This window comes from Rosa chinensis, chromosome 3, assembly GCF_002994745.2.
Source record: "Rosa chinensis cultivar Old Blush chromosome 3, RchiOBHm-V2, whole genome shotgun sequence".
NCBI classification, from domain to species: Eukaryota; Viridiplantae; Streptophyta; class Magnoliopsida; order Rosales; family Rosaceae; genus Rosa; species Rosa chinensis.
The window spans coordinates 10,813,643-10,830,739 of NC_037090.1; the positions used below are offsets into that span (position 1 = coordinate 10,813,643).

At 37.0% G+C, this 17,097-nt stretch overlaps 1 protein-coding gene across 1 annotated transcript; it reads right to left on the minus strand.

Annotated features, from left to right (window-relative positions):
• Positions 1-4,733: 4,733 nt before the first annotated feature.
• LOC112192801 (putative receptor-like protein kinase At3g47110) lies at positions 4,734-7,840 on the minus strand. The gene has a single exon (XM_040516950.1). The coding sequence runs from the start codon at positions 7,838-7,840 to the stop codon at positions 5,150-5,152; it is 2,691 nt and encodes an 896-aa protein (XP_040372884.1). The 3' UTR covers positions 4,734-5,149.
• Positions 7,841-17,097: the final 9,257 nt, after the last annotated feature.

The window sequence follows — 17,097 nt, forward strand, 5'->3', positions numbered from 1 at the left end:
GGTTAATTAGCATTGAAAAGTAAAATATGGGAAATCATTTGCTTTCGAATGTTTCACATGATCAACTCCTCTCTCATGACTTAGATGAACAATATTAGGGTTTGAATCAATTTTAATCATATGTTTCGGTTTTTGATCTTTGTTCTCTCACTCTATTTTATTTTTATGTTTTTGCATTTTAATTATTTTGTTAACTTAGTTTTATTTTCGAAAATCCAAAAACAAAATCCCCCCTTATTTTTGTTCACTTGTATATATTTATTCTTTATTTTATTTTTGTAAATAATACTTTATTATTTTAATTCTTTATTTGTTTATACAATTGTATATATTTATATTCTTTATTTTATTTCTATAAATAATACTTTTCTTTATTTGTTTCACAATTACAGGTGTACCCTCAATCCCCGGATAGAACGATCCCTATTTGCTTATACTACTAACGATATTTTCAGGGTTAAATTATGCGCTTCCCAAAAGCGCATCAGTAACCCTATATAAACCCCCTCAATATGAGAAGAAGACTCACCAATTCACTCTTCAGTTTCTCTGAAACAATATTAAACTTTTCCCCACATTCACAAAAAAAAAAAAAAAAAAAAAAAAAAAGAGAGAGAGAGAATCCTGCCGAGGAACATCTCGCAGAGGAGAAGAAAAAACCCACCTCTATTGTCTTCCTCTTCGCCTTGAAAGGAAAAGTAAAAGGTAAATTAGATTAGAAATTTTATCCTTGTAACGTCGAGCTTACTCGCTCAACCACATAGGTCCCTCCAATTAATGTGGTGTCTAGGCTGATTGGATACGAGAAGTGCTAGCAAAGGGTCTCGTCCCCTGCTAAACAAGTGAGCTGAGCTCCGCCAAAATCGTTCCTCTACTACCTGGCCACATTAAAAGGAGTTACCGAAAGGTTGCGCGATAGGCAACACCCAAGGATCCGATTTCTCTTCTCTTTACTTAGTCAGTACTGAACCATGGCTACTCGATACAGACCGCCGCATGTTCGTAACTTCCAGCCTTCTTCATCTACATCACCCAGGAAAGCACCTTTTTCAGTTCCCATGAATCACTCTGGTAACTCCACTTTTACCTTCATGACCACTTCAGGTAAACCTTACTCTCTGCTATCGAGTAACTCTGACTTTAATTGGAAGGATATGTGGATAATAGATTCAGGTGCAACGGACCATATGACTAATAACTCTAGCAATATTCACCATTTAACTTCAGTTCACCGGTCTGGCGTAACTAATGCCAATGGCGATTCCTATCCAATTACAGGTGCTGGGTCTGTCACTCTTACAGACTCCATTACCCTTGATACAGTGTTACTTGTTCCTTCCCTATCTCATAATCTCTTGTCTGTCAAACAGATAACAAAACAATTTTATTGTTGTGTAATTCTTTACCCGTGGTGTTGTATATTTCAGGACATCCTAACAGGGGAAATCATTGGGCGGGGTATTGAGAAGGGGGGGTTATACTACATGGAGATGACCACTGCTGGCAATCATCGTGTAAGTGAAGTGCATCAGATTCAAAAAGGAACTTCCACAAATGAAGAACAGATATGGTTATGGCATAAGAGATTGGGACATCCATCATTCGGTTATCTTCAAACTCTCTTCCCTTTATTGTTTCAACATAATAAACCATCCGCCTTTAAATGCGACACTTGCATTTTAGGCAAGAGTCACCGTGTCAGCTATCCATTGAGCTCCACTAAAAGTATTGCCCCTTTTGATCTTGTTCACTCTGATGTCTGGGGACCTTGTCCACCAACCCCCTCTGGAATGAAATGGTTTGTTTTATTTGTCGATGATTGCACCCGGATGAGTTGGATCTACTTGCTGAAAAATAAAAGTGATGTTTTCCCAGTTTTTCAGACTTTTCATGCCATGATCCGAACTCAGTTCCAAACACCTATTAAAGTCCTTCGTTCAGATAATGGTGGAGAATATGTGAACCATCTCTTTCACCAGTATCTAGCTACCCATGGCATCATTCATCAGACCACATGTCCTCAAACTCCTCAACAAAATGGTGTGGCGGAAAGAAAGAACCGCCACATTCTTGAAGTTGCTCGCTCCATGTTGATCGGAGCTCATATGCCAGAATCTTTTTGGGGGGATGCCATCCTAACTACTGTTTACCTCATAAATAGACTTCCTACTCAAGCCCTTCAGTCTACATCTAAGGAAACCAGTCCACCACCACAAACACCAATTCAAGCTCTTGCCAGTCATTTACCTTTACCACCTACCCATGCCCTTGATCCAAAGATTTTTGGTTGTGTAGCTTATGTACATATCCATCGAAACCAGAGGACTAAGTTGGATGCTTGTGCTGAAAAGTGTATCTTTATTGGCTATGCTTCCACTCAAAAGGGATATCGGTGTTATAGTCCAACCACTAAACGTACCTATGTTTCCATGGATGTTACATTCCATGAACATGATCTACATTTTTCCCCGAAGGCTACTCTTCAGGGGGAGAATGATATTGAGGAAGAGCAGTCTTCGAGGGATTGCTTGTGTCCACCCTTGGAACCCATGGACATCCAAGAGCATGGAAGTACTGGAGAAACAAGAATTGAGCATGGAAATACTGAAAGGAGCAACCAGTTACCGACATCAGAAGCAAACTCTAGAATCGTTGAAAATGGAAATCAGCTGCCAACTCCAGAATCACCAGTAAGAGAGATTTCTTCCCCTTCTACTATCCCATCAACACCAATGCTCCCTGAGGATGATCCAGAGGTAATTAATAACCCTGTGTTTGAATTTCATGATAATATAAATTCTGAGCCTAACACTGAAACGGAACCAAGTCATAAATTGCCATTTCGAAAAAATAGAGGTCAACCAAAGGCTCAATATGAACCAGATCCTAAAGCCAAGGCCAAATATCCCATAAGCAATTACATGTCATCCCATAGGTTATCCAAGTCATATGCGTCCTTTGTATTTCATTTATCTGCTATTATCATTCCAAATAAAGTACAGGATGCTCTAGCAGATCGTAAGTGGACTAAAGCTATGGAAGAGGAAATGGAAGCCTTGCAAAAGAGTCAAACATGGGAACTAGTGCCAAAACCAGCAGGGAAAAGAATAGTAGGGTGCAGATGGATCTATACTTTGAAGTACGCAGCTGATGGTACATTGGATAGATATAAAGCCAGGTTGGTTGCTAAAGGGTATACTCAGACATATGGTATTGACTATCAAGAGACTTTTGCACCGGTGGCCAAGATGAATACTGTTCGAGTACTACTGTCATTATTAGCGGCTAACCTTGACTGGCCTCTGAAGCAATTTGATGTAAAAAATGCCTTCCTACATGGAGACTTGAAGGAAGAAGTCTACATGGATCTACCTCCTGGCTATTCTCTACCTTCACAAGCAGGAATGGTGTGCAAGTTGAAAAAATCCCTTTATGGACTAAAACAGTCCCCCAGGGCATGGTTTGGGAGATTCAGCCAATCTATGAAACAGTTTGGTTATAAACAAAGCAACTCTGACCATACACTGTTTCTGAAACACAGAAAAGATAAACTTACTGCACTTATCATTTATGTTGATGATATGATTGTGACAGGTAATGACCTAGAAGAAGTCAAGAAACTAGAAGCACATCTATCATCTGTTTTTGAGATGAAAGATCTTGGAGGATTGAAATACTTCTTGGGCATTGAGGTGGCTAGATCAAGAGAAGGCATTTCCCTATCTCAAAGGAAATATGTGGTTGACTTACTCATAGAGACTGGTTTACTAGCATGTCAACCAGCAGATACACCGATGGAGCAAAATCACAAATTAGCAGAATATCCAGACCAAGTGCCTACTAACAAAGAGAGATATCAAAGGTTAGTAGGCAAGCTCATTTATCTCTCACATACACGACCTGATATTGCATATGCTGTAAGCGTTGTAAGTCAATTCATGCATGCACCAAGTGAAGATCACATGCACGCGGTACATAGAATTCTGAGGTATTTGAAAACAAATCCCGGTAAAGGGATCATGTTTTCCAAGAATAACCACACAGACATAGCTGGATACACAGATGCAGATTGGGCTGGTTCTATCACTGATAGAAGGTCTACTTCTGGTTACTTTACTTTTGTGGGAGGTAACTTGGTCACGTGGAGAAGCAAGAAGCAAAAAGTGGTTGCTAGATCCAGTGCAGAAGCTGAGTACAGAGGAATGGCTCATGGAGTATGCGAAATGCTATGGCTTCGTCATTTGATGAAAGACTTGGGGTTCAAACCCAAGCATGCTATGAATTTGTATTGTGACAATAAAGCAGCCATTGATATAGCACACAATCCAGTTCAACATGATAGAACAAAACATGTTGAAGTGGATCGACATTTCATCAAAGAGAAGTTGGAGTCAAAAACCATTAACATGCCACATGTGTGTACTGAAGATCAACTTGCAGATATCCTGACCAAAGCAGTTTCTGGAAAAGTGTTCCACAGCTCACTAGACAAGTTGGGTATGCGAGACATCTATTCCCCAACTTGAGGGGGAGTGTTACATGAGCTGTAGCACACTATGCTTTCCAGCAATGCTGCAGCTGGAATATACTCATATTGACAGAGGTGTCTATGTAAGCTTTCTAGCTGTAATACACACAGTGTAATCATGGTATAAGCTCTATAAGAGCATGATTGTAATTCAGTGTAAATGTGCTTGAATATAGCAAATACATTACCAGATTTGACACTTTCTTCGACATCGTTTCTGCCTCTGCCACCATCATCATTCTCTTCATCTCTTTCTGTGAGCAACAAAGGGTCAACAACGTCCATAACATGGTCAGGCAAAGCCATAGCTGTAAACTGGTGAATGCTTAGACCATCTTTGAACATGTCATCGGTAGGTCTTCTCCCTGTGAACATTTCTAGCAACAGTATCCCATAGCTATAAATATCTCCTAGTATGGAAACTTTGGCTCCCATGCTGTACTCTGCCATTCAATACATACATAAGGAACTCATAGTGAACTTTTCTTTGGAATTTAGATTTAGAAATTATATTTCAGATCTCAATGAAAATTGTAAATATATATAGGCAAAGAATATGATCTTTTCTTCTTTGATAAAGAGGGTTATCATTATTATCAATAAGTTGTTAATAAATTTTTATCAAAAAGTTGTTAATAATGGAAAAAGAAAATGATAATCATAAGATGTCATACCTTGAGGAATGTAGCCTATGGAACCCTTTAGTCCAACTGATATGCTTTGAATCTCGGAGGGATCATCCGATGCTTCCAAGAGGAAGCTTGCTAAACCAAAGTCACCAACATGAGCTACCATATCTTCATCAAGAAGAACATTGCTGGGCTTTAGATCACAATGGACAATGGATGGTTCGCAATAGTGGTGGAGATACTCTATTGCAGAAGCCACATCGATGGCAATATTCAATCTTTGGATGAGGCTCAATCTCTTCCCTTGAGATTGCTCATCATCTCTGGGATGCAGCCAAGAGTCTAGACTTCCATTTTCCATGAACTCGAAAACTAGACTTTTGAAGTCATTTCCCTGATTATCAATGCTTGAGCAGGCAGTTATGATCTTAAGAAGATTGCGGTGCCTTATACTTCTTAATGCTTTGCATTCATCAATGAAACTCTTCGATGCTCCATGTTGTTGAAGGTTTAATACCTTAACAGCAACCACCATTCCCTCACCACTGAGTAATCCTTTGTATACCGAACCGAAACTTCCTGAACCAATCAGATTGTTTGTAGAGAACCCGTCAGTTGATTGAACGAGTTCTGTGTAAGAGACACCTGATTTCCAATCCTCATAAGTACGTGATGCTACGGATCTGTCTCTTGACCTTTTCGCCATTGAACGTCCAGCAATGCAGCAACAAAAGGCAATTATTAATGAAATTCCACAACTTACAGGGATTATCACTTCTGAGGCAAGTACTCCTAGAGATGATTGAGGCTTTCTGCTGGAACATGCAGGTAGAAGTAATTCTGGGATGCCACCACAGAGCTTATCATTTCCGAGAACTGATACACCAGTTGCATTTGAAAAAACCCCTTCTTTCGGCAATTCACCCTCGAGATGGTTATAAGAAAGATTGAGATTCTTAAGATTTCCAAGATGGACAAAAAATTCAGGAACCTTACCAAATAAGTGATTTCCCGATACATCTATTTCCTCCAAGCCTCTTAAATCTTTAAAAGAATGTGGAATTGTTCCTTCAAATTCATTATCTTCCAAATGAAGGCGTTCCAAGCTAACACAATTGCCAAGGGTTGTGGGAATCTCACCTGATAACTTGTTTCCTGATACATCTAGCTCTGTAAGTTGCACCAACTTACCCACTTCATCTGGGAGTGAACCAGTCAAGTAATTGTTAGACAGTGTCAATGAAATTGAAAGGGATGAATCCGCAATTACCTCTTTAGGTATCGTGCCATTTAGACTGTTACTGGAAAGGTCAAGTATTAGTAGATTTTTGCAGCTTCCAAGACTTGGCGGTATACTTCCCTCAAACCTATTGCCCTCCATGAATAGCTTTGTTAGTGAAGTCAAGTTACCCAAGGAGGATGGGATTGGCCCAGAAAATTTGTTAAGATTCAAAAGCAGTCCCTCTAACTTCTGAAGCTTCCCAATTTCTTCAGGAAGACTACCATCCAAATTGTTGTCTCCTAGTTCCAGCTTGGATAAGTTTACAAGATTTCCAATGCCGATAGGGATGCTTCCGTGTACCAAATTTCCTGACATACTAAACACTCTCAGTTTGGTCGAAAGGTTTCCTATGGATTCTGGTAATTCTCCTCCAAAACGATTATTGATAAAACTCAACACCTCAAGTCTAGTACAATTAGCCAGGAAAGTGAGAGAATTCAAGTCACCGATTTTCCCACTTCCCAGTGAATTGTCATCAAAGTTTATTCTCACTAACCTTCCCAAGGTTCCAAAATACTCAGCAGGGAGCTTTCCAGTAAGACCATTTTCAGCAAAATCAAGAAGCCGGAGTCTAGAAGCATTTGACAATGATACAGGAATGTTTCCTGTGAATTTGTTGACGCCACCAGCAAAAACTTCAAGATTAGGAAGAGTTATGCCAACATTTGGTGGCAACTCTCCATGCAGGTGGTTGGAAGTGACAGTGAAGTAGTATAATGAGGAAATATTGTAGATTGAAGAAGGAACTGTACCAGAAAGATTATTATCGGCAAGTACAAATCTTCTCAAACTTGTTAGACCCCCTAGCTCACTGGGTATGCTTCCTTGGAGATTGTTCTCGCCAAAAGAAAATGCATACAAAGAAGAAAAGTTTCCTAACCATGCTGGGACACTTCCTGTGAGAATGTTTGTATCAAGCCACAGATGAGTCAACTCAAACAATGAACTGAGTTGATCTGGAATTGGCCCAGTAAGTCCATTGTCACCAAGATCGAGCACTCTTAGTTGGGAACAGTGAGATATATTAGTTGGAATATTCCCCCGCAAGGAATTGGCCATCAGGTTGAGCTGTTGCAAGCGCAGTAGACGGCCCAATTCTTGAGGAATTCCACCACGAAATTTGTTGTCTGTGAGGTTGAGTTGAGTAAGATAAGTAAGATTTCCTATTGAAGGTGGTATGAAGCCTTCCAGTTCTTGAGCCTCCAGGTTCAGAATGATGACTCGATTGTTGGAAGGGTTGCATGTAACGCCTGCCCAACTGCAGAAAGGGATGGAATTGTTCCATGAGCTCATGATATGGCGAGGATCTTTAGTGATGCTTCTCTTGAAATCTAGTAATGCCAGGAGATCGGATTCATTTCCAAAAGTGGGCGGTGTTGCAGATTCCAGAACTGTGCTCATGCATATAAGAATGAACACTTGAAGTTTAAACAACGTCCGCCTACAATGAGTAGGTGATTGCTTCATCCTCTTTCGAGTACAGGTTTTAGCTAGGTACTCAGCAATTAAAAGCCAAGTTGCATTTGCACAAAGAAGAAGAAATTTTGATCTCCTTATTATACTATTATTAGTTAAACAAGAAGCATGCTGATAGTTCAAGGTTTTAATTGCATTTGGAGATTAGAGATTCACAGTTGGGGAGTAATTAATACTTGAACTTAAATGATTTCTGGAGGGCCCAGATTTTTATTTCCTTCCATTAGAGATTTGATCTTTGATTGGGAAATGGTATGCCCTCGACAGACCAAGGCATTGTACAATGTCACTCACTAACCATACTGTTGGAGTGTTGGCTTGTTGAGCTGATGTCAGATTATGAATATTGTAAGCCAGGCAGTTACTTCTGCACAGCTCCAAAGAAGGGATGACGTACCCATTTTGAAGATGCATTTGAAGCATTTAATTTGCAATGTTGAACTATTATTGCTTCTGATTCTAAAGCGATACAGTTGAGTAGTTGACATATTGACATTAGCTAAAATTATTGATATGGCTCATATGAGATATTGCTGTCTGTTTTCATAGATATAGAAGAGATGTATTCAAATCTATAATAGCAGGAAACTGGGAGAAGATAAGATCGGACCCTAACTAATTCGTGTTTGACCTCTTTTCTCTCTTTTTTTTCGGTAGTACTGTTGATCTAGGTTCCAACTTGCTGCACCAAAATTGGTATCTTGTGAGTTGTGACCAATTTTGTATCAAATAAATTAAAAAAGCTATGCTGTACTCACAAGTGGTCATTTTCATGCAGGCTTGCTGAAAGTATCTGGTTTGCATCGATAGCATTGTCAAACTTCTTTTTTTTTTCTTTTTTTTTTGTTCCGGTTCAATAAACTTTGAAGAGTGATCTAAATTATTAGCGCTTCCAATCATGAAACTTGCGGGATGGGGAAGCAGAAGGAGAGTGGTTGATGGCAAAGGTTGCTAGCTAATGGAAAAAGTTAGCATGCCAAAGTGAAAAGAGAGATAATACTCTAGCAAGCGCATCAAATCCTCCTGGCAGCTCAAATATGTACAGTGCTTCATGCAATTGAAAATTTTCTTGTTCTTGTAAAAGCCACCTTAGAAGACAAAACTATACAGCTCCAGACTATGTCAATACAATTTCATAGCGTGTATAATTAGCTATCGGACTTATTAACATATAGCGAGTATGCAAGTTGATGTCACCGATCTTAGTATACTGTATACATATGTCTCTATATGTCCAAGTGTGATAGGCCAGTTAAATTTCCGTTTGGGAGAGCTCTCTCGAAAAGGATCCAGAAAGAATATTTCTTTCCTGTCCAAACTCTTTTTATCCTCCAATTTACCTCCTTTGTTTTATCATTGTACCTACAATATGATAACAACAATTGTCAAGTCGGTTAGACTGGAGCAACACCACACTTGTTGCTGTGAAATCCATAATCGAGTTCAGATTTTGGAATTGAAAACCTACTGATCAAAGTTTTTGGCTGGGAATTCTCTAGGATTTCAACTTGGAATTTGAATCATCTATGCCAAAATTAGATCAATTCCAATATGACGACAACTACTTCCATAACTGAGGAGATAGAAAGAGAGAGAGGAAGACTAGGACGATTTTTTTTCCTCCAATTTCTAAACGGTAGAAAAGAAAATAAATTTTTACAAAAATTAATAGAGATTCACAGACCAATTACAAAGGTATGAATAAAAATTCTTCTTTTTTTTTTATAAAAAAAAATTAAATTAAATTAAATTGACCCCCGCATATTAAGAGGCTATCGAGACACTTAAATTTCAAATATGAATGCATTTAAGCACTATAGCCGTTCTTCTTTGTTGAGATATTCAAACTAATAACCTAATTTAAGATTTTTATTGTGAGCCCGCTACACTTCACGACTACAACCTCCTAATTGTTGCAATCATCGAGAGAATTTATGCAAATGAATAAATATTCAATACTCCGGTAATAATATCCCTCATTCCCCTTCTGTTCAATATTCAATCACACAAGGGAAGCCAGAGAATCGTCTTTCTTTTCGTCGATCGTCATCAAGCTGTCATGTTTGATATATTAAAAGAAAAGTTCATAATAAAAGTAAACATAATTTATTGCTTGTACAATTTTGGTTTATAATAGTCTATTACAATATATTGACTTATCCTTCCTGCATTTAAAACTTCATAGGCTACTTAACTTGTTCGCAAAGCAACAGCGAATGTTCCAATCTACTAGAAGGGGTATCATTTATGGTCCAACTAATTAGCATATCATTTTCTGGTCATTTGTACATTATCCTGTATTTTTCAAATCTTAATAACAACCTTGTGTTTAAAACTTGTGTGACCTTCATACTTCTGCCACTTTGATTATGAGTTTAGTTGTTAATAAATTTCTCTCATGGATTAGACTTTGTGTTGAATCAGCTGTCACATGAGGTGAGACTCAAGTGATATTCAAAAATGTGGTTTATCTAGATTTTTCTTTATACAAACCAATTATGAACAAGACAATAACTATGTGTTTTATACCTATGTGTTGGTATAATCGGAGAAGTTGCCTCACTTTATGTACCTTTGCGAACTCTAACGGAGTTTTTGTCAGTGTCAAAGAGTAAGTTTGTACTTTGTACCTTGGTTTCGTGTTCTTATCGATGCCCAAAATACTAATCAACATGTCATATATAAACCCTTTCTTCTTCTTTTTCTTCTTCTTGGTGTTTGAGAATCCTATGCAATCTGGTTCAACTCACATGAACCTGTTAAGACAACAAATCGCTAATTAAAAAGAAACAATGTTTTGGCACGATTCAGTCCATGTCTTTATATATTGACACTTGATACCTAATGGCACCTGTTAGGCTGTACGTTACCATACTATATTATGGTAGAGTCATCTCATCTACCATGACACAAGGATATAAGAGCATTTTTAGCAATGCTAATCATTTTTGAATCAAATTTTAACCAAAGTAGCTAAAAAGTCATTTTAGCTAGCCACTTTGGAAATACGTCTGCATCAATGCTCTCTATTATAGCTAGTTTTGAATTTATATTATTTTTGAAAGGAATGTTAAATAGTTTAAATGTATTTAAAAATTACATAAAATAACTCAAAAAGAATGTTATAAATTATAGAGAGTCTCATCTCACTTTCTATATCTAGGAGCGAGATAGCTAAAAGTTATAATTGAGAGCCACTTAGGAGTCTGGTGCAGCTGTTAAAATATATAAAAAGCTAAACATGCACTCCAAAATAGCTAAAATAAAGAATCTGTTAAAGATGCTCTAAATGCTACAGCCAAATAATCCCCAAATAATGGCATAGGGATTACCTCAGCCCCAATGCATCTTTAATGTACTATTCATGATTACTTGCCAAGAAGTCGCTTGCATCGACCCCATTCTTGAAAAATATCTAATCAGTCTTTTATAAACTAATTCCAGACAAATCACTCCGAATCGTTTTATTTTCATAAAAATTGATAAATTTATTAACAATTCAACAAACTTGACACATAATGCTTCACCGTATTGGACTATTTGGACACGAAAGAAAAAATTATTATTTGAACAAACTCACATTTTCTGGACGTCAAGCTCAACTCCAAAGAATAGACTAATTAAATTGCCTAGAACCATGAGTACTAGTGTCTGACATTTACCTTAATCAGATGTAAAGGCCACTAGTCTCCCTTTATAGTAAACACCTTTCATGCATTGTGTTGCAGCAGTTGGTGTCTTTGGATAGCACATACAGGATCTTACTGTTTTTTTTTTTTTTTTTTTTAATCTGGACAGGATCTTACTGTTTAGGAGTTATCTTCAGTCTTCACTACTCCCCAAGAGTTTAGTCTCCTCTTGATTTCTAATTGGTTTTGAGTTTCGATGAGTAGATTTCTTTAGGAGAGTAAAGTCTAGACTCCTCATTTTATAATTCTTATTTTTTATTTTTTTAATAAATTTAAATTTTGTCTTTACTAACTTATATTTTGTCTTTTTATAAGAAATTCAACCTAAAAAAGAAGAGGGAGTGTGGATTGTAAATTAAGGGGTGTGAATTTCAGTCTATTTTCTTTATAATATCATAGTCTTATTAATTAGCACACTTCTGAGGACCAAAAACTAAACATGCTCTTCATCCAATTTAAGTTATACACATATTTAATTTACATTTTAGTATAGGTTATTCAACATGTGAAAATGTGAAGTGTTGTCTCACATTGAAAATATAAAATTTTACATAACAAAATAAAGTCTAGCTTTCTTTATTATTAGTATTATTTTTGGTACCATAAAAGTCTAGCTATCTCTCTCCACTTATTAGAGCATCTCCAACCATTTAGCTATAAGTCATTTTGACTTTGGCTTTTTGGTAGATGGATCTCCAACCATGCTCTTGCTTTAGCTATTTTGACTCTTGAGCCATAACTGGAGTCATTTTGACTCAAGTTTGTAGAACGAAAGCCAAATTTCTTTGGCTGAAAAAATGGTGGGGCCCGCTGCATGTGCTGCAATTGTAGTTAATTAATTCTCGAAAATGATTAATTTATTAAATAACTTTGGTTTTTGACTAAAGATGGTTGGAGATGCAAAAATTGAATGAATAGTGATGACATTAGAGGAGTCATATTTTACATATGGCTTTGGTTTTTGACTAAATGGTTGGAGATGCTTTTAAGTTATTATAAACCAAATAGACATTGACCTTTTTTTTTTTTTTTTTTTTTTTTTTTTTTTTTAATAAAGGGTTTGGAACCCAGCCGAGCTGGGAGGCTCAGCCCCACGCCCGGTTCAAATTAATAAAGGAAGAAAGCAACGGGGGGACATAACAACCTGAACCCCGAGCTCGTTACATAGGAGATCAAGCAACTAAAAAGGAAAGTACAAGTTGGAACTCCAGAAAGGAGCCCATGAAGGCACTGGCTAAAGAACCAATTAAGATCACAGGAAAAGAGAAACTGAGATCAAACTGTCGAGAATTAGAGAAACCAAACTAGCGCACTGAACCCGTTAGCGAAACCGGTAGTCCGTCTGGCCTGAATAGTCATGACCAAAGGCGCTCATCAGGAAAGGCGGAATTGAATCCCACCAAGTTGGACTGTCGTTCATGGCTCCAAAATTAGCCAGCTTGTCGGCCACACGGTTCCCTTCTCTATAGATATGGGAGATGTGCATTTGCAAATGGCGAATCGAAGCAACGCAGTTTTTCCATCTAGTACGAAGACGCCAAGGCACCTTGGATGGATTGTTGAAATAGTGCATAACCAACATTGAATCGGTCTCTAACCATAGAGGAAACCAGTTACGATCACTTGCCACTTTAACAACCGCCATTACTGCTAATAACTCAGTGTCGATTGCCCATGGCACAAATGCTTTACAAGAGAAGGCGCCTAAGAAAGCTGCCGCACTGTTTCTAAAAATACCACCAAAGCCAGCATGATTGGGATCACGAAAAGAGCCATCTGAATTTGCTTTGAACCAGTTCTCTGGCGGGGGAGTCCATGTGACTGGAATATATCGAGGTGCCATGGGGCGGAGGGGGGAGATGCCCAGTAGGCCAAAAATGGGGGTTACAGAGGATGCCAGGGAGGATGAGGCAAATATTAACCCTGCCGATTCCCTTAGTGATAGGATGAAAAACTGCTTAAATCTTGATAGACAAAAAGCTCCCCCATTCTCGAAGGAAACATAGAAAATTTTGCAGCGTGCTCCTTGTCAGGTAAAAGACCTTGAGGTAAAACCGGGAACCAGGTAATCTGGTAAAAAACAATCATTGGCAACAAAAGGGAATTGATTGGTTGTGAAGGAGAAGTGATGTTTGTAAATTCCGGAATAGCAAGCCGCCTGAGAATAAAATCTTTTGCCCCCCAAATGAAGAAACAGTCGGTTCTTCCATATTTACATATGTTGGAACAGAGAAGAGAATGTATAAGGAATAAGACAGAACACATTTCTATAATTCATTAGTTTTGTTATATAATGCAATTTTGACCCAGAAAAAAATATATAAAAAAGAAAGAGAAAAAAAGAAGAAGAAGAAGCAGCAGTAGCTTTATGCAATAATACCTATAGGTCCACGACGAAGAAGGGGACGCATGAGGAGGAAATGCTAGAAAGAACATGGCAAGTTACTAAACACATGGGCAATGATCCCCAATCGACCCCCATACTTTATGCGCGCTTTTTATGGTTTGCAATCCAACCATAAGAAATATTGTGAAGATTACGGGGTCTAATCTCATTACCAGACAAGAATGGAGATTAGAAATAAAAGACCGGTGGTCTGGTTGAATCTTAAGCACTGGGCACATCCTCTTATATGGTGCTGCACCAACATCAACCCCCTAAGTATTACCTAGTCATCTTCGTTTAACATCTCCATAAAAAAATCTTGACTTTTTAATACAAATTAATAAAATAAATAAATATAGATAATATACATTAGATTTTAGAAAACAAAGGGGGTTCCTTGCACAATTCCGCCACAGACTATGATGAGGCTGTCTTAAAGGAAATACATGATTTTTCGGCAGCTATTGGCGGTTATTTTCATCGACTCCTCAACGGTTTTTGTATGTTTGGTTTGTGGTTCGGTTCAGACGATGCATTATTATTACTAAATAGTAACTTGCAAATGGGTTATGCACGAATCCGAATTTAAAATTCTAGTCGATTCTGAATTCAGACATGAATCTCGATTTTGAATCTTATTTAGGTTTCAAGTCGGGTTTGCTTTTATCGATGTGTGGTTCGCTTGGGAGGCCACGTTGTTGCAAACGGTTCGGGTCAATTCCAAATGCAGGTATCAAATTTGATAAATAGTTAGCATAAATAAACTATGCACCCAAAAAAGACAAAAAGAGGTTATTTAAAAAAAAAAACAAAAAGAGGTATGGATTATGGAAGGGGGGTCCATCCCCAAACTTACGAATAATCCACCACTATCTTAGAAAGCAATTCAACTCTAAAAAAGCTCCTTCTACTTTATCATTTCAATAAAAAAAGCTCCTGATAAAAGTATGAGGCTGTTCACAAATGGCCAGGTAGGTACCTTCCTATCTTATTTTTTATTTTTTATTTTTTTTTGAATAAATGGCTGGTGCGGCTGCCCTTATGCCTTGATTAATGAAACTATCAAATACAAGGAGGGGACATTGAACCTAAACCCCTGATTACAATAAGCATCTAGAGTATTTTCTGAAATAATATCAGAAAGCTCTACAAGAGACTTATTCTAACAAGTACCAACTAACAAAGAATGTACAAGTAGCTACTCAATTTGCTTTAACTAGGGGTCGTCAACGGGCCGGGCCGGGCCGGGCCTAATTACCTTTTTTAAAAATAGCGGGCCGGGCCGGGCCGGGCTTCATTATAAATGGCAAGATCCAAGCCCGGCCCGGAAAGGCGGGCCTTGCGGGCTTTTTCGGGCCGGGCCGGGTAGCCCACGTATTTACGGGCCGGGCCGGGCTTCATTAAAAAAAGAAGTTTTAAACATATGATATATTTTTTTTAAGGGGTTTGGAAATTCATTGGATAATTATCAAATACAACCAAATATAACAAATCTATATAACTATATTGTACCCAAAAAAATCTATATTTATATATAGATACAAATTTATTGATAAATACATTTTTAAAGACACTAATTTTTTATAAATCTATATTTATACATCATACACTCCAAAGAGCAACATATAGCAATTCAAAGAAAATGAGAAAACCGACCGTTGGATGTGATTATTGCAATAAATTATGAGTGTGGTAAAAAATTTAGCCAATTTCACCATATTTTCGAACCCGATCGGATTGGTCAACCATAGTCACTTGCATGTTTTCTTGGTTGACTGATGGCGTGATGACCGCAAAACTTGCTCATTTTTTTACATCACGTTTGTAAATATTTCATCGATAGATGTGCGTAGACATAAGATAAAAAAAATCATTTTAATTACAAATACATTGGCCTATACTAATTTACCTCTTAAAGTTGTATGACTTGATACATTACATTTAAATTGTTGAGGTTCATTCTAAAGCAAACATGAAGTGGAAAATGAATTTGGAAAAACCAACCGTTTGATGGATAGATTGTAATATTTTATGGTGATTGTAAAAAATCCAGCAAATTTGGTTTTCTTTTCGAATTCGATCAACTAGGTCAAACCTAGTTTCTCTTATAAATCTATATTTATACATCATACACTCCAAAGAGCAACATATAGCAATTCAAAGAAAATGAGAAAACCGACCGTTGGATGTGATTATTGCAATAAATTATGAGTGTGGTAAAAAATTTAGCCAATTTCACCATATTTTCGAACCCGATCGGATTGGTCAACCATAGTCACTTGCATGTTTTCTTAGTTGACTGATGGTGTGATGACCGCAAAACTTGCTCATTTTTTTACATCACGTTTGTATATATTTCATTGATGGATGTGTGTGGACATAAGATTAAAAAAAAAATATTTAATTACAAATACATTGGCCTATACCAATTTACCTCTTAAAGTTGTATGACTTGATACATTACATTTAAATTGTTGAGGTTCATTCTAAAGCAAACATGAAGTGGAAAATGAATTTGGAAAAACCAACCGTTTGATGGATAGATTGTAATATTTTATGGTGATTGTAAAAAATCCAGCAAATTTGGTTTTCGTTTCGAATTCGATCAACTAGGTCAAACCTAGTTTCTCTTATAAATCTATATTTATACATCATACACTCCAAAGAGAAACATATAGCAATTCAAAGAAAATGAGAAAACCGACCGTTGGATGTGATTATAGCAATAAATTATGAGTGTGGTAAAAAATTTAGCCAATTTCACCATATTTTCGAATCCGATCGGATTGGTCAACCGATATGTAGAATATATATATATATATATATATATATATATATATGCACATTAGCACATATTTTATATAGAAGTATAAAAATTTCCACACACACACACACACACACATATATATATATATATATATATATCTCTCTCTATAGATATATATATATATATATATATATATAAACACACACACACACACACACACACATATATATATATATATATATATATATATATCTCTATATATATATATATAAACACACACACACACATATATTGATAAATATATATTGATATATATATATATATATATATATATATATAT

Coding starts and splice junctions, on each gene's coding strand:
- LOC112192801 (XM_040516950.1), bottom strand. CDS start 7,840: ATGAGCACAGTTCTGGAATCTGCAACACCGCCCACTTTTGGAAATGAA.